Source organism: Sitodiplosis mosellana, unplaced genomic scaffold (genome assembly GCF_009176505.1).
Source record: "Sitodiplosis mosellana isolate CC-2019 unplaced genomic scaffold, AAFC_SMos_1.0 Smas_scaffold_6165, whole genome shotgun sequence".
Lineage (NCBI taxonomy): Eukaryota > Metazoa > Arthropoda > Insecta > Diptera > Cecidomyiidae > Sitodiplosis > Sitodiplosis mosellana.
In genome coordinates this window covers 3,596,109-3,614,341 of record NW_022601406.1, presented here as the reverse complement: position 1 = coordinate 3,614,341, position 18,233 = coordinate 3,596,109, and the positions used below count along the sequence as shown (strand labels likewise).

The following is an 18,233-nucleotide window of genomic DNA, read 5'->3' as shown; positions in this document are numbered from 1 at the left end:
AGAATATAGAGAAATGGCAAGCACACCATATATATATACATATATATATATGAATCTTTAGAGTGATTGTAGCAGTTGTTGTGTTATCAAAGAGGCAACAACTGCAACCACATATAAATTGAACATCTCATATTTAAAAATGAAAGAAAAGACGAAAAAAAACTACGAAAAAGATGAAGAAAAAAAATAATTATTTGAATGAAAATACGGAGAATATTTGAAAATGTTCCAATGGAATTTTTTTTTCTTTTTGGAATTTGTTACAAAGAATAAAAAAATAACAAAAAAACAACAAACAATTGACTGTGTCGATATTTTTATTTTTATTTTTTTTTCAATTGTGTCTAGGCTCCCGATCTCTCTCTCTCTCTCTCTCTCTCTCTCTCTGTCTCTCTCACTATCTCTGGGTCTCTCACTATATGTCTCTGAGTCTCTCGATCTGTTAGCATTACCTCTTCGATTCTCATTAACTATTTTCATTCATTATTCTCTCTGCTTTTGCATTTTGGTACATATTTTTCTATACCTCCGCACAGGTCCAATTGCATCAATCGAAAGTAGTGTCGATCGAAATGATTTTACGGTTTTTATTTGTTTTCATTTCTGGTTTGACTTTAGCTATGGTTTTGACTTTGATTTTGGTTTCAAAACCAAAATTTCCTTTTAAATAGGAACAATTTTCCAATCATTTTTTCAGCTAACATATAGTGATATCCATTTGAATGTTGGTAAGTATAAGTCTTGCGAAACATTTGATCAACCAAGGTAATGTACAAATCGACAAATTTGCGATTACAATCGAAACTTCGATAATAAATAATGCAACAATTGCAAACGAGCTCATTCACGATTCACTTTGGACCAGATTCGATTTATACTCTAGCTCAGCATTAGTTCGAAATAGAAATTATATGTGGCGCTGTAATCATTGAATGGCCTTCCATATCGCACGTGCGAGCATCTGTCAAAAGCAAGAAGGTTAGGTGTCATTGTTTTGTTTTGCATGCGGACAGAGCCGCGGCACAACGTTTTTTGTTTTTGTTTTAATAAGTGACTGAAAGTCGGAACGCTAAATTTTGAGTCGAAGAATTTTATCATTGGAGTTGGTGAATGTGAAGGAACGAAGACAAAATGAAGTTTTCGTATAAGGTAATAACAAAATGGATTGAGAGACTCAAATAGGTTTCAAACATTTGAAAGAAGTTTAATAATGCTTTTTTGAACACTAGTTCTCGAATCTGCTGGGAACAATTTATCGCAAGGGTAATTTGATATTTTCAAATGATGGCAATTCAATCATCAGCCCGGTGGGCAATCGCATCACAATCTACGATTTGAAAAAGTAAGTATTTCGATTTGGATTCGAGAGTGAACATGCGATAGTTAACACAACGTGTTTAAACTCTTGAAATGTAGACTTGATAATAGAGTACTGTGACATATGAGATAGGAGTATCTGTGAAATATCGAGAGCTCTCAATGGAAAGGTCTCCAAGATCTTATGTCAATTCAGTTTTCATGAAAATAATTTCCTCCATTTCAATTGCAGTAACAAATCAAAAACCTTATCGCTGGACAGCCGGTACAACTACACTGCCGTAGCAATTTCGCCAAATGGATGCCTGATGATAGCGGTGAATGAGAAAGGCGAAGCGCAAATGATCAGTATGATATCACAGACAGTGATTTACACGCACAAATTCGCCGAGACCGTCAATTGCGTTCGTTTCAGTCCGAATGGCAAATATTTTGCCATCGCCCGTGCGCATATTGTGTCGGTATATATTGTGCCTGGTGAAATATCCGGTGATTATGGCAATTTCAAAGCGTTCCGCCATTTTCATGGGGCTAACGATGATGTGACATGGATCGATTGGTCGAGTGATTCCAGACTGTTAGCGATTGGAGCTAGAGATAACACCACCAAGTTATGTGCTATTGAATTTTTGGAAAATTTCCGACCGTACCAGTTGGCTGGCCACACCGATTCGATTGTCGGTTGCTTCTTTGAGAATAACAGTTTGGATGTGAGTACAATAAGTCGTAATGGACAGCTATGCATTTGGGAATGTAGTTTAGAGTTGAAAGATTTGACACCAAAAGATTTTACAATCAAAGAAGAGGACGATGAGACGAAAGAGGATGAAATTGATACAAAAAAATCGCTTGAAGAATCAAATGATGGGTTAAAAATTGAACAAGACAGTGATCAATTGAATGAAGATGATCGTATTGCGATAACTGGACGTGATGATCAAGGGAAGGTTGTTGCTGATGAACTATTGAAACCACATCCCTTCAACTATACTCGCTTGGCTCGACATTATCTCATCGATGAAGTTCGAAAGTCCGATTCACGTGCCATTCTCACCGCTGCCAACTATCATCAGAAAACCAAATTACTCATTACGGCCTATTCAAACGGAGCATTCTTCCTGCATGAAATGCCCGACGTGAATCTGATTCATTCGCTGAGTATTACGGAATTTGCAATTGAAACGGCTGTATTCAATGTGACTGGCGATTGGATTGCATTGGGATCGTCGAATCTCGGCCAATTGCTGGTGTGGGAATGGCAAAGTGAACAGTATATCATGAAGCAGCAGGGTCATTCCAGCGAAATGAATTGTGTTGCCTATTCACCTGATGGTCAGTCCATTGTAACGGGAGGTGAAGATGCCAAAGTCAAAGTGTGGAATGTTAACAATGGCTTTTGCTTTGTCACATTCAGTGAACACACTAGCGCAATTACGGCCCTTGAATTTAGCAACAATAAAAAATTCCTGGTGAGCGCCTCACTGGATGGCACGGTGCGTGCCTATGATTTAGTTAGATATCGTAATTTCCGTACATTCACTTCACCGCGACCCGTTCAATTTTCCAGTTTGGCACTGGATGCATCGGGCGAATTGGTTGTGGCTGGTGGACGTGATATTTTCGAAATTTATTTGTGGTCAATGAAATTGGGACGATTATTGGAAGTGCTGAGCGGTCATGAAGGTCCGGTCAGTTCATTGGCATTCGCTCCAGTTGCCACTTCATCGATGCTTGTGTCCGGATCATGGGATCATACGATTCGAATTTGGAACTGTCTAGAGTCGTCCGGTGATCATGAAACCGTTGAAATTCAATCGAATGTCACAGCAGTTGCTTTTAAACCAGACGGTGAAGAAGTGGCCGTTGCCGCACTTAGCGGCAATATTCAAATATTCAGCGTTAGAAATTCACAACAAATTGCCAGTATTGAAGGACGCAATGATTTGGGCGCTACCGTTTCCGAAGTGGATCTGACGTCAGCCGATAAAAATAAAGAAAGCAAGTGAGTTGACCGAATCAAGGATTGAGATTGATTTTTGAGATGGGATTTCTTTAGCAAGACATGAAATTGATACGGATTTTTCTTCGAAAACCCTAGGTATTTCTCAACAATAGCATATTCAGCCGATGGTGAAACACTTTTGGCAGCTGGAAAGTCGAAAAATGTGTGCATTTATCATGTGGCCGGCGGTATTCTGTTGAAGAAGTTAGAAATTACACAAAATCACAGTTTAGATGGACTTGATGTAAGAAAATTGCGTTTGAATTTTATTTGAATTGATTTGTTATTTCCCGACTTGAATTTTCGTTTTTCATCGACGATGAATCATCATCTACAATCCGAACTGGATTCAAAACCAATCTGTATTCAATTTATGAATTGATTTTTTCTTCACAAAACAGGATTACATCAATCGCCGCAATCTAACTGAATTCGGAAATTTGGCACTGGTCGAAGCTCGAGACGAACTGGAAGGTGGGAATGTTGCGATCCGTTTGCCGGGCGTACAAAAAGGTGATATGGCATCACGAAATTTCAAGCCCGAAGTGAATGTGTTCAGTGTGCGTTTTTCGCCGACGGCACAATCATGGGCAGCCGCCACCACCGAAGGTCTGCTCATTTATTCACTTGACCGTGGAATCGTGTTCGATCCGCTGAATTTATCATTGGAAGTGACACCAAAAGCGGCTCGTGAATGTCTACAACAACACCATTATTCGACCGCTCTATTGATGGCATTGAAATTGAATGAGGTCAAATTGATTGAAGAAATTATCGAACAAATTCCGCACAGCGAAGGTAAGCCATAGCATTCCGGCGTCAAGCCGATTTACTTTTTTTTCACATCGTTTTATTTGGCGGTAAGCGGTGGCGGTGGTTGGCGCTTATAAACACTTAACACAATGGCTTTATCGTGTGGATGTATCGGGCTCTCTTTTTACCAATTCACGGATATCGCATGCACCGGAATTTGATGGCACAGTAATTTTTAATTTCGGTTTCCACCCACCAATAAAAACCAAAGCATACGAAAACAAACAAAAAGGAGAAGAAAAAAATAACAACAACAAAACGATACGTCGTTGGCGTGATAATGAATGACGCAAAACAACACCTTCAAAGGTGGTTTACATGGTTTTTGACGCGTCGAAATTTGGAATCGACCTACGAGGGACAATTTGATTGATGCAGAATTTTGGAATTTTACAAAAAAAAGCAGAATTTCCTCTTCACTTCTTCACATAAAAATGTTGTTTCCATTGATGAAATTCATCCAACAAAAAACTGAGTTTGAAAAGAAATTGAATTGGGCGAAAAAAGTGAAATTGCAGTTTTAGACTTTTGAATGAAAAGAAGGAACCATTGAATAAAAATTCTTGAATACCCAAAAAAGAAAGTGAGAAAGAAAAAAATTCTTCCACGAAAAAATCGGCAAAAAATCATTCGCCTCGTTGGATGTGTAAAATTTGATTTATTCGCTTCAATGTTCGTCAATCGAATTTCCACCGTGCACTTTGACCTATACCCCAAAGTAATAAAAAAAACGTGTTGGCAAAAACCATGATAGAGCTGTTACCATTGCCGTTAATGAACTTTCCCTTTTTCGTAATTTAATGACTCGAAAATTGGAGTTATTTTGAATTTGCCGTTAAAAATAATTGGTGTGTTTTATGATGTATTTGAACTGTTATGATTTTATTTTTTTTTTTGCAGTTGAATTGGTGGTTGCCGCAATGCCTGAAACGTATGTGGAACGAACGTTGGAATTTGTTAGTAAGCAAGTTAGTGCTAGTCACCATATAGAATTCTACTTAACATGGGCCACCAAAATACTTACCATCCACGCACCAAAAGAGCATGTATTCAAGCAGCAATCGCTGATAGCAATACAAGACAGCTTGACGCGGAAATATGAAGCGCTAAGTCGAGTGTGTGACTTCAATAAATACACACTGAAAGTGTTGCGCGAGATGTGCGGAGCGGGAGCAGGAAGCAGTGCAGACAAAGACGAGGGTAGATCAGACAGTGATAGCGATGCTGATGACGACGACGATTCTGAAGATGATCTCGACAATTTGATTCTGATCAAACAGAATACAAACGGTACACATGATCAGGATGTGGAAATGCAATCCAAATCCGACGATTCATCTGACGACATGAGCGAAGGCTAATATATGCACAATACTATTCCAATTATACGATTCCGTGTAATTTTCCCCTCCTTCTTTTAAATCCTAATTTGTACAATATAAAAACAATCTGTTAAATAAAAACGTCTTAAACTTTTTTTTTAAACTGAATCATTATAACATGTTTATTTATTTGTTGATTTTTATAAATGTATATTAAAGCTATTTTCTGCCTAGTAATATTCTATCTTGATAAAGGGTTGTTGTAGTTTTTCTTTTATTCGTTTGTTGTTGTTGTTGAATAGCTTTGAAAAGAAAGTAGATGAAGGGCAAGATAAGGAATTTACGAAAGCAGGAAATCCATATAATAACAGTTTGTACGTGTAATTTTTCTTCTTCTTCTGCCTTTTTCTTCCGTATTTTCAATTCAGTTTGTACAAAATATAGCTCTTGACGTATTTCGTTTCATCGCTAAAACACCCATTTTCATCACCTCGGCTGCACTTTTTTCACTTTGCACGGTCTTCTTCTACTCCAAATACCAAACATTTAAAACAAAACGGTCGAACGATGTCACATTCGCTTTGAATAGAAAATAACAACATTCTTTACATAACTATACCTATTTCATTATCCGAAAGAGAGCAAAAAATGGGTATTTTGCTTTGGCTACACCAAATTGTACATTCCAGCTTGTGCGAGCAACAATAGTGATTACAATATTTGAACAATTTATTCAGAATTCGAATTGTGGCTTATTCTTCGGCATTTCATGCAGCTCAATGTGTGAATCATATTCGATTCAAGGTAATTGAAACAGAAATTCGGAAATTTTTAGCTCATATATTAGAAAATAAATAAAAAAAAAATTCACGCCACTGGCAAGGCTGAGGATTTGCACATTAGCAAATGTGTATTGCTGGTGACACAATTTGTGTGTATCAATTGATACACTGATAAATGTCACTGTTAACAGTTTGAAACTGTTTACAAATAACACTGAGTGCAAGCTCCGTGCGTCGACACTGTTCAAGAGGTATCTTTCAAAAGAGTTCTCAGTTTTCATTCTTTTTAGCATTCTTCTTCATACCATTCCAATTATATCGAAGAAGGGGCTAGGAAAATCTGATTTTATTCACAAATTATGAATTTTCATTATTTTTGTTAACAATTCCACTGAAAACTAATTGTTTTTCTGCCATTTTCATTGGGTTTTTCTCATTAAATCACTCTTTTTTGAAATAGAACTGTCGATTTCTATCTTCTTGAGAAAAAAAAATCCGATTCATTTGTGGGTGAGCTTTCACTTTTTCGCATATCCTTTACAAGTCGATGAATTGCAACACATATCGATCGATTTTGCCTGAAAACTGTTTGAACGCCCAAATTCGAATCAACATTTGTAGCCATCAAAGTATTTAAAAATCACTAAAGAAATTAAGCGTTGTATGTTCATTTGTTTTGTATAAAAATAGTCAAGAAACCAATAAATTCGTTAGTTAACATCATTGATTGAAAAAAAGCGTTCAAAAATTCGCAAATAATACTTATCGTAAACCTTGAAGGTGAACTTGTGCAATTTGATGAGCGTTTACAAAAAGCGACACAATTGAAAACAAAACAAACAAAAAAAGTAGTGAAACGACGGTTTAGCGAAATGAATGTGTGATTTTTGTTTAGTTTTTCTTCTGTCTAGCCGCGTTGATTTAAAATGTACAAGTGAAACCGAGCGGCTACTTAAAAATGCTCAGTGAACGTTAGATTTGAATCTATGATGAGGTTGCTGGAAATTAATCTAAATCGCAAAAGCGTTCGTTTGTGTCGGCACAAACACAATAGTCTAATTCAGTAGTTGCTTAGAAGTAACACGTTGTTTGTTTGGTTTATTATCGTAATTTTGATTGACAACTATTCAGGTGAGCATTTCGAGAGCAAATGAATGATTGAATAGAGCAACTATTCATATTGAGCTAACATTATTTGGTTTTATCATTTAAACTGGTTAATTTTTAATTATTTATTTTATTGTTTCTTCATCTCTTGAACTGACCAAGGATGCCATAGTGGCTTTCACTTATGACAGATTTTTTTCTTCTTCTTTTCTTCTTTTCTTCAATTCATTCTTCCTAATTTCAAACTCTTCTATACAAAATCAAGTATGAAAATCACTCTTTTTTTTGCTACGTCTTCGATCGCGATCGTGCCATAGTAGAATAAAAATGGGTTTTAGATCGTTGTTGTTATTGAAAAATCTCCTGATGATTGCAACGGTTAAAGCCATGGTTTTCTTTAAGCAATGCATTGATTACAAAACAAAAATCAAGTGACGTATTTATTTAAGCATTCGAATTGCTTATCTTATAGTACAGGATTAGTCCGTAGAGTGTTTCATAATTCTCTTGAGCTCTTTGTTCTCCGTATAATTTGCTCGAGCAAATGTTTTCGATTTGATTCTTTCAATTGCAAATTGAAATACCCTTTTGCTTTTGTTTCGATATATTTACCCTCATGAGACGCAATTTTTTATTTTTTTTTTCAATTGTTTTTCAAAACACGAACTGCTTTTTTAATCCATTTCACAGATTCATACTTCTTTGATTCATTTATATTGTTTCTCAAAAGGAACAAACATTTTTTCAAAACATCCACAGAATTTTGCATTTGAATGTCTACGTTTTAGGAGTGAACTCGGTTCAAATCTGATTTTTTTCTCTTCGATTCCCTGTCCTAAGAAGGAAGATTCTCATTTAATTCCCATTCTTATTTCATTTTGCTGGTTCTTGTGTTGGGCATTGACTGATTGATTTGATTTCAAGCACGGAAAATTGTCATTGAGAGAGTGCGCGCGCACGCAGTGATTTCGCTGTATGCATCTAATTGGCTGGGCTGGCATTCGACTAAATTACAACTATATATATATATATATATGAACTATAAGACGAAAATCTGCTCGAAAAATAGGCGTTTTTTTTAAGTTTTTGTTCATTATTTTTTCCTATTTTGTTGTTGTTGTCAAATATCACTTCACTTATTCATCTAAAGTAAACTAAACCTAAACTCTAGGATATATGTAATAATTTAAGCATGAGGCGCTTCGATTTGAAATGTTAATACAATTACAACCGAAATACAAATACAGAATATTGAATGGAAACTGAAACAAAATAGAAACGAGAGAGAGAGAGAGTGAGAGAAGAAAAAACGAAAACCAGGCATGGCATCGATCAAGTTCAAAAGGGTAGCTCATGGCATGAAAGCTGCCGATTTGAAATCAACCAATTCGGAATTAGAATCGAATATGTGTGTGTGGGTGTGGTGTGGGCGTGTGTGTGTATTTTAGAAAAAACTTTTATCGTAGTTTGATTTCATTAACAGTATTGGCCAATACAGTACCACAAATACTAAAAATAAACCGGGAAAAACAACCCTTGAAACTTTATCGATTTCACGCCACATTATTTTTTCGACACCCGTGTCTATGTCAGTCCATGCTACTGAAAGCAAACTTTGTCGTCGTGTTGTTTTTGCCGGCAATCCACCATTGCCTTGCAACGATGTCTAAGTATGATAAGCATGCCGCCCACCCCCAAACCAAGTTTACCGGAATGCAATATGTGCAGTAGCGGAGGCAGCGATAGCGACGGCGACGGTGGCAGCAATAAGGCGACAGGGTAGCAGTCGTGTTTGATTGTTTGTTTCACCCGCGCCAAAACAATATCAGCCGATGTTAGCAAACAATTGCATTTCGATTTCATAATTCACAAGGTCAACGGTATATGCACATGTATGGTATGGTGGTGGTGGTTGTTGTTGGTTTTTGTCATGAAGACATTAAACATTCGCGATTCGAATTCAATATTTCAGTGGAGCACCGAACAAGGGAAAAAATATTGACGACGTTGTCGACCCGAAAAGCAAATGGGGGAATAAAAAGAAACGAAATCAAATGAAAACACGGAAATCGAGGTAAGAACTGAATGATTGAAACATAATTGCGAGAAAAAAAATAACAAACAATATGACAATGAGCGATCTGTGATATTTTTTCTTACCTGTCCCGGTGTTGTAGCCGTGGTTGGTGTTGCTTTTCGCGACCGAACATTTCCACCGTCCCAAGTCGCTAGTGTGGGACATTGACCTTTCTCCATTGCACTAATTCTCTGCAAACAAAACACAGAACGAATAAAAAATGAACAGAAGAAAAAAAAAGACCGCCAGACTCAATATATTTTCCGGCCAGGAAGGTAGACAGAAAAACAATAACCAGACATTTACCATTGGCAACACTTTTGGAACACGATTTATTTGGTATTGATATTGAACGTCGAGGACCTTAACCACTACGAATTCACCCAATGCTGCAAACACAAAGATCATGCAGCCAGCCATCCACAAATCTAACGCCTTCAAAAACAAATAAACAAAACAAAACAAATAAACCCACGGTGCACGCGGGTAGAGAAAATTCGAGTTAAATCGTGGTGCAAACAGACAAAGTTCCGAGGCCATGTATTGAATATAATGGGATATACTTTAACATATGCCACTGGCGGTATATCGGCACGAAGACCCGTGAACATGGTGACCAGTGTCAACATGCATGTTACTAACAGTGTCACACGGCCCGGGATCGCATCCAAACCTAACCAAAATGAAAACCACGACAGCATTACGACCAGCGTCGACGGTGCAAATGTCTGAATTAAATGATGACCGATTTGTCGTTCGAAGCGAAAGTTTACGGTGAGACGCGAAAAATTTCCTACACACAGAAACGAAACCGAATGAAACATGAATAAGTTATGAATTGTCAAAAAGTTTGAAATTTTTTTCTTTGAAAATTATTAAATTTTCTTCTTTGTTCGAAGATTGAAAATTTCTTCCAATCAAAAAATAAACATGTCTAAAGTTTCGTACATTATTAATAGATTCTATTTTAAAATTGAGGTAAAATTGAATTAACAACGAATTTCGAATGGAACATTTGAAGCAAAGTAAGCCACTGTGCTTTTGTCATAAATCAAACAATGGTTCATGCAATGTAAATCGCTAAGATATTGCCAATCATTAGTAAAACTTCAGAAATGTGACCTAATTGACATGGAAAACTGTCTAAGTCGTTGGCATTTGACTGCATTTTCTTCGTCAGTCATTGATCTTACCGTGCTTTTGGGGCATATATTCAATGCTTTCAGCTACTTCTAGCGGCTGGCCCAGATTGTACTGTAGCAATTTCAATTCTGGATTCAACACGACACCACCATCACCACCATCCCATTGCAAGTGTACTTTTTGCGTTGGGTATGAAACTGAGCGAACGAACGAGAGTGAAGTGGAGATACAATGGAAGCACCGACAAGAAAAAATTTGAATTAGTTCAAAGAATCGAAATAGATAAAATAAAGCGGAAATCTGAAAATACTCACAGCTCTCGATATAGATGGGGCAGATTTGTATATCCATCGGATATAACTGAAATTCCATTTGACACGCAATTATCGCATGCATGCGGGCAGCATAACGTACCGTTTTATTTTTGTATAATGTAACGGATGAAAATTTGTGCGTCAACGTCGCAATTTCTATACGAAATAAAAACCAACAATCGATTTGCATAGTTGCGAGAGAGAGAGAGAGAGAGAGAGAGAAAGAGAGAAATGAAGCAAAAAAGAAAAGAGCAAGAAGAAATGCATTTCAATATAGAAAGTGTGATGTTTTGTTTCTTCCATGTGATGTACCTGCGACTTTTGAATTTTGAATTTGCAATTCGGGTTGCCATAAATTCTCGAAGAATTCGGGCGGAAGCGTCACATAATCGTCACCTTCTTCAAATATATCATTCGGAAGTTTTAGTCTAGGCTCTTTCCATGTTTGATGCACAAACATATCTACGCTGTAATTGGTGGATTATTTAGTTAAAAAAAAATTGAAACAAATTCATGTGATGGTCCATTTCATCCATCACTTTGAGACACTTACCGAAAGTCCATATCCTCTACGTTAATCGAATTGATATCTACAACATATACGCTAAACTTAACGACAACGGGCAACCCCTTTTTCGATGGCGGACGCACTTCTGCAATGGCAATAGTGACCGAAATCAAATTACGACTGTTTGTTCATGTGTCCATTAAATTTTTATTCAATGGGTAACTCACCCTTGACATAACTATCCGGTAAAACTACGCGGGGCCTTAGCGTGTAATTCTTTTTCGCTTCAATGTAAGTGTTATGGAAACTGTATGAGAAAAAAATATGTGGGATAAACAAGTAAAGGTATCAGCAAACCATATTCGTCGCCATCGCATTTGATATTTTTTTTTAATTCGGGTTTTCGTTTGCTGTCTTTTGTTGGTAAAAGTTTAAATTGATGAAAATATGCGGGATTCGTTGAAAAGTTCAACCGAAAAAGTTCACACACGACAATCGAAACAGAAACGCCAGCAAAAAATAAACAGATTTGCTCGCCGTTTTCACTTTTATTCAACTAGCTCCAGTCGAATGATATGTCGAACACGAAAAATAAACAAACACAAAGAGTGAAAGAACGAGTGCGAACGGAAACGAACGAAACGAGAGAGAGAGAGAAATTTTTTTTGTTGTGACAACAGAGTGCGCGATTTATTTGCTTTTTAACTTTTTAATTAGTTTTGTCGATAGCATTAGCGCGCTAGCTACTTTACCACAATTGTAATTTGGTTACAAAATATGCAGTAAAATGCGGAATTCTTTCCGGCAATTTCCGTGTTGTATTTGAAATTTAGATTTTTTTTCGTTCGTTTGTTTGTTCTCTTTGCTTGATTTTGGATTTTTTCGGCTGATAAGAGGGAAAGCGACGTTTGGCAGTGCCTGTGTGCATTTTGAATAATTTTTTTTCTTGTGATTTTCGTTGGCTTTTTGTTTCGTTGTGGTGAAATTCCATTCATGTGTGTATTGTGCTTTGCAAGCCAATGGTTTTTTTTTTGTTCGTCGGTTGCATTTTTCTTGCAGAAGCGGCAGCGGCGGTGGCGGTAGTGGTGAATCGAACAGCGCGCAAATGTCGTGCATACAATTTTCATTACACTATGTCCTTTTTCTCTCTCTCTCTCTCTCTCTCCCTCTCTCTCTCTCTTCGATGACTTCGTGCATTTTCGCTGCTGTATAAAAATAAATTTCAAAATCGTGCCAATAATTTCAATTTTATCGATTTCAGACGGCCTTTTTTCAACACACAAACACACATTTCACGGTGTGCGGCGTTGTTTTCACATTCGACATATTGATCTTTCCTTTCGTTCCTGCCTTTTTTTCTCCACCAGCCACTGGCCGAATCTGCCAGTGGCTGGGGTCAATTGGTTCTGTCAAACGGCCCCTCGTTTAAGTGCTAAACAAGCGGAGAAATGGCAATTAATATAATTATCCGAAAATGGGCTTTTATTAATCATAACACAGTAAAGCACACATTTTTCTACGGGTGAATTGCCTCGAGCACAAGCCGCGCTATCGTAACAAAACATCTGCACTTGGTTTTTTTTTATTGAATCGTTCAACACGAGGTCATCATATATTAACATCATTATCCATTGCCAGGTTTTGCACATCTCAGCCACTTTGATTGAATTTTTGTTTTATAATGTTTTGCATTTGAGACCAGCACGGATAACATGGGAATCTGACATCGGCAGCAATTTGGATATAAAGCTTGGATACGCACAAATGTCGGATATTCAATATTGATATATATCAATATCGCATCCGAATCACCTTCTTTGATTAGCCAAATGTGAGAGAATCGGATATATAGACTTAACGAATACAGACTTTTCATACTTGTAAGGCATCAATAGTGTTGGCCGTCGAACACTTTCGAACGCTTGTTCGTTCGTTCGACATGGTTTTAAAAAAAGGTTTTGTTCGTTCGTTCGTTCGACAAATTAAAAAAAATATTTTTTGTTCGTTCGTTCGTTCGACAATTTGAAAAAATATTTTTTTGTTCGTTCGTTCGTTCGACATTCATTTTGTTCGATGAAAAAAAATTTACATCAGAAAATTCGATATATTGATCAAATTTATAATGTAATCGTTACAGCTCATGCTTTTATTAGCTTTTATTATAATTTTTCATAGTAATACCAATTCTATTCGGGAGATTTCGAAATAAAAAAAACTTTGTTCGGACCGAACATCGAACAAAATGAATGTCGAACGAACGAACGAACAAAAAAATATTTTTAAAAATTGTCGAACGAACGAACGAACGTTCGAAGCCATCACTAGGCATCAATTCTAATAAAATTTCATACTTGTAAGGCAATCAATATAGGAAGAAATATTTCGGATACGGATCTTAATTGTTTGTATCCAGGCTGGTCTCTAATACACATCAATTAGCTGCATCGAAATATATGAAACTAATGTGTGGATTGAAACGATGTGGAAACAATGCGAAACAATACAAATGGCTGTGGACACTGGACAGTCAAGTGCAATATCAAAGCTAAGACACCTTTTATCGCTTCTGATAAGGATCTATCGAGAATAAATTTCGCTTGAAAAACTGCTGCGCACCATTCCCACACAACTTGTGCATATTCATGAGATTTCACATTTTCTGTCACTTATTATTATTGATGCCTTCCATGTAGATAGCACGACGGAAAAATGCTCAAAGAAGCACGTTTTTTTATTCATTATGTTACCGAGTCAGCTGACTCGAAAGTGTCAGAACAATACTCTTTTTTCTTGGTTCTGCGTCAAATAGAGAATCGTTCGTTTTTACGACTCAAATATAAAAACAGAATTAAGATTAAAGCTAAAATTTTCGATCTTCCACATCGAATAAGGACAATCAATGCTTTGATCGATAGTTATCAATTAATTATAATCCATTTAAATCCATTTCTCTAAATTACACCTGTTATGAATGAAATCACTGGTAACCCCAAAGGTCATTGAAATAAAATTATTTTATTGAAAAAAAAAATAGAAATAAAATAGAATAGAAAAACAAAGAAGAAAATTCAAATCCGAATGCTTGAAAATGGCTGCAATATGCAACAGGAATACTCACCATGACAGCAGAAAGATAAATGCGAATGGCTGCTTTCTGACAATAGCGAACATCTTTTGCAGTGGAAAGTATTTAACATCTCACTCAATTCATTGGTTTTCCGATAGTTTTGCTGTTGTTTGTTGCGCAAGGTGTCCGTTTTTAATCAATTCCGATGAAGATCGATGGCATGCATTTCATGTCACTCCCCAAAACAAATGCCAATTTGAACAGAACAAATTGTTTTTGTGTTGTTGTTGTTGTTTTTTTTTTCGTTCTCTTTGATCACAATTTCTTTTTGAAATACGTTACAAAATTCCGGAATTGTTTTTTCAGCACTGATTTAATTCGAAACGACATGTTGCGTCGCATTTGTGTGTCTAATTAACACCATTGTTAAGTTGTCATCAATTACACACCGATCTATCGGCGATTAGGATCAATCGGCGTGTGCTTTAAAGGTATTATTTCTATTTTGTTCAATTTTTTTTTCAGATTCACTTCGAAACAAACACTCAAAATGATAAATTCACCGGAGCCGAGTGATTTATGGAAAGGAAAATAATGCAATCTCACTCTTTCTCCTCTCCCTCTGTTCTCTTCTTCTTCTTCTTCGTCGTTCCGCTTAAAATTCCATTCGCGTCGATTCTATCGTAACAAACTTATCATTTGCCTAGTTTATGGCGTGCTTTTTCAGCTGTGTGTTGCCATACGGGACATAGTTGATGCACTAAAATGTTGTAATTGAAGGGAAATCATTATCGTACACGCAAAGTACATTCCTTCCCTTTCTGTTGCTGTTGCTACTGATTTTTCGCTCTGTCCTACACACTCACTCACTTAGCCCATTCGCTCACTCGCTCAATAGCGATGTTGTGAGATGTACTTATTTATAGCTTAAATATATGCAATCTTATTTTCAATTCGAAACCAACGTGTCGGATGTCACCGATTCGATTCAATTCGACTTTGAATCGGTTTTGCCGTTGTGGGAATTCGGGGGTAACCAAATCGATTCTGTGCGCTTCAGAAAACCGTCACTTATGGTCTTAAATATGAGCCAATGAAAATGGACACTTTCGCGTCTTTTCAACTTGAAATTACGTATTTACCAAAGCGATCCAATCAGAGGAGAACGAGGAAAAAACGAATGATTTTTATCTCTTCGATTCAATTAAAAAGAAAAGATTCTCGAAATATTGGAAATAGCACGACCAATAAAGGATGCTCAACCCGACATCGGCTTAACATAAAACGAAGACAAAACAAAAATTAAGGGTTTTTCAATGTCTAAAAAACACTTGGCGAACAAAACACCCCATATGACCATTTGACTTAGCTAGAGCCTTCGATTAGGCGTCGAAATTCCACTTGAATATTCGATAGAATTGTAAATTAATTATTTACGGTTGAAATCGCTTCTCTCAAGTTCATGTGAATATATTGAGAGAAAAAAGAACTATCGATACACACTGTGGCCAACGTTATGTTTTTTTTCCCTCTGTCTCCATTTGATTGGTGGATGGAAAAGCACTGTATTTTTTTCCCCCTAATCCTTGACGACCAATATTGTTCGATTTCACATGTACAAAAATGCACACCACATTATATACCGTCGATTGGATTTAACAAACCACAAATTGAATACAATTAAAGAGAGAGAGAACGATGGTGGCGGAGCACAGAGTACAGAGTCAAGAGAGAAAAATAAAACAAGCAAAAACCGACACTTTGATTTACAAAAGAGCACAGTGAACAAGTATTTCCTTTGCGGTAATTTAACTTAGCGACGTGTTAATCGCTTTTTAAAAGTGATAATGAGTCTTTATTTCCTTTAAAACTTCATTCGGATGCCTTTGCATGTGCGGTTTTTTTTTCAAAAACTTCTCGCAGAAAAAACAATGAAATGCTCAGCAAGAAATAGAGAAAAAAATGTAATCAGTTATTACTTTGAACGGGATTTCAAACACAGAGCGGTTTTCCACTTGATTTGGAAAATCGGTTAAAACACTTTGAAAATCGAGAATGCGCGAACACACACACACACACACACTTGCACTGAATATCGTACATCAATTTTCACGATTGGAAACGATGAAGTGAAATGAATCGTGTTATTCATTCACCACACGATAAACAAGCACTGACTTTTCTATTTACTTGGACATGTGATTTTGCACTTTGAATTTTCACGATTTTTCAATTTTCATATTGGGGTGACCGCTTCGCACTCACGCTTACGCTCCCTCTTTCTCTATCTTTCTCTTCCTCACTTGTTTCGCTTGCACTCCTTGCTCACTCTTTTATCCTTCGAGACGTCGATTGCGGTCCGGTCGTGTGTCTTTAGACGGGTTGCCGTTTTTCTTGCCGTACGACTTTTTTTTGTTCGTTAGTTCGGTTTGAAAATTGGTTAAGTGGGCGCGTGCGTGTATGTATCTGTGAAAGAGGTTTTGATTCACATTTGATGTGATTTGGTGGAATAGTCCGTAGGCGAGCATACAAGCGCCAAAATGTAGCCAATTTTCATTTTCGTCGTATTCTTTTTTTCTTCTTCTTTGATTCAATGCGATCGCATCATATTCACTACATTAAAACTTAATGTATGCACTTCCATATCAGGATCATACACGGTAATGCTCTCTTTCTCGCTCGCCAACCGCCGTGTAACGGATATCAAGTGCAAAACCTAATGAAATCCAAAGTAGTAGCAACAGCAGAAGAAGACGAAATAACGACAACGACGACGACGATGGCGGCAACAACACCACACCAATCGACATACATTCACATAATGCTGCAAACGAGTAGCTAACGAAATGTTGAAAGAAACAAAAAATCCTTTAAAATGCAGAAAGTGAAAAACACGATGCAAATTGGAAGGGGCTGTATTTTATTTTAACACATCAACAGAAAAAACAGCCAGCCAGCCACATTCTCACACACATTCAACACATAGTGAGAAATGTGGAAATGATTTGATGTCGTTTTTTTGTGGAGCAAATGAATCGCGTGCTGAAATGGAAAAACGGCCCCAAATAAATTTCGTTTCGTGGCATCAAACAAAACCATATGGTTGGGCTTTGATTGTACATTTAAAAAAAAACAACAACCATAGTGCCAATGTCGTGTGTCTTCGTGTGTGTGTACGTGTGCATGTATGTGAGACCCCAAACGAAAACGAAACGCGGTGGTCGCGATGCACATAAACATTGACACATTCGAAACCGCATCGCGAGCGGATAATCCTTATTGGCAAAATGCAAGCCACCAAAGTGGTTTTATGGTAGTCTTGTTGTGTGTTCTTTTTTTCCTTCCACCGAATGAGATACACACCACTATGTCAATACCTGGTGGTGGTTTTGCATATTATTTCGTTTGTTCGCCTTTTCACTTTGTGACGTTCATTCCGCCAGCGGTTTCAGTATTAGACTCACAAACTCGAACCCCGTAATTTCTTGTGTTGAATTTCATAATATTTCCGCTACCATTAAACAGTATGCATTAATGTATCGAACGCAATGCATTTCCCATGATTGTTTTCGTTGCTCTTAATCAGAAGCGGCGTACAAAATGATTTCCACTGAAATCGACAGAAACACATTTAAAGCTGACGGCGTGTGTGTGTATGTGTATGCGTTTCTCTCTCTCTCTCTCTCTCTCTGTGTGTGTGTGTGTGTGGCGTAAGTAATAAAGTTGGCGCGCACAAAAAACTGCGACAACTTCTTTTGTTGAATGGGACCAAAAACCGGGT

The 18,233-nt window shown here is 37.1% G+C and overlaps 2 protein-coding genes across 3 annotated transcripts; one reads left to right on the top strand and one right to left on the bottom strand.

Moving 5' to 3' along the window:
- The first annotated feature begins 949 nt into the window (after positions 1–949).
- LOC129574808 (periodic tryptophan protein 2 homolog) lies at positions 950–5,622 on the top strand. The gene is made up of 6 exons (XM_055457286.1): positions 950–1,149; positions 1,230–1,342; positions 1,550–3,319; positions 3,416–3,563; positions 3,721–4,117; positions 5,033–5,622. The coding sequence occupies exons 1-6, from the start codon at positions 1,132–1,134 to the stop codon at positions 5,491–5,493; spliced, it is 2,907 nt and encodes a 968-aa protein (XP_055313261.1). The 5' UTR covers positions 950–1,131; the 3' UTR covers positions 5,494–5,622.
- LOC129574811 (glycine receptor subunit alphaZ1) lies at positions 5,606–16,627 on the bottom strand. 2 transcript variants are annotated; one of them, XM_055457292.1, is made up of 11 exons: positions 16,432–16,627; positions 14,504–15,212; positions 11,613–11,692; positions 11,431–11,530; positions 11,190–11,344; positions 10,878–11,033; positions 10,614–10,760; positions 9,984–10,213; positions 9,727–9,855; positions 9,504–9,611; positions 5,606–9,009 (listed from the first exon to the last, which is right to left on the bottom strand). In XM_055457292.1, the coding sequence occupies exons 2-11, from the start codon at positions 14,554–14,556 to the stop codon at positions 8,788–8,790; spliced, it is 1,380 nt and encodes a 459-aa protein (XP_055313267.1). In that variant the 5' UTR covers positions 14,557–15,212; positions 16,432–16,627; the 3' UTR covers positions 5,606–8,787. The 2 variants fall into 2 exon arrangements, with proteins under 2 accessions (XP_055313267.1, XP_055313266.1); XM_055457291.1 differs by lacking the exon at positions 16,432–16,627 and having other exon boundaries at positions 14,504–15,290.
- Positions 16,628–18,233: the final 1,606 nt, after the last annotated feature.

Coding starts and splice junctions, on each gene's coding strand:
- LOC129574811 (XM_055457292.1), bottom strand. CDS start 14,556: ATGTTCGCTATTGTCAGAAAGCAGCCATTCGCATTTATCTTTCTGCTG. Junction 11,034..11,189: donor TCAAAATTCAAAAGTCGCAG/GTACATCACATG, acceptor TATTTCGTATAG/AAATTGCGACGTTGACGCAC. Junction 9,010..9,503: donor CGGCTACAACACCGGGACAG/GTAAGAAAAAAT, acceptor TATCATACTTAG/ACATCGTTGCAAGGCAATGG.
- LOC129574808 (XM_055457286.1), top strand. Junction 3,320..3,415: donor GATAAAAATAAAGAAAGCAA/GTGAGTTGACCG, acceptor CGAAAACCCTAG/GTATTTCTCAACAATAGCAT. Junction 4,118..5,032: donor ACAAATTCCGCACAGCGAAG/GTAAGCCATAGC, acceptor TTTTTTTTGCAG/TTGAATTGGTGGTTGCCGCA.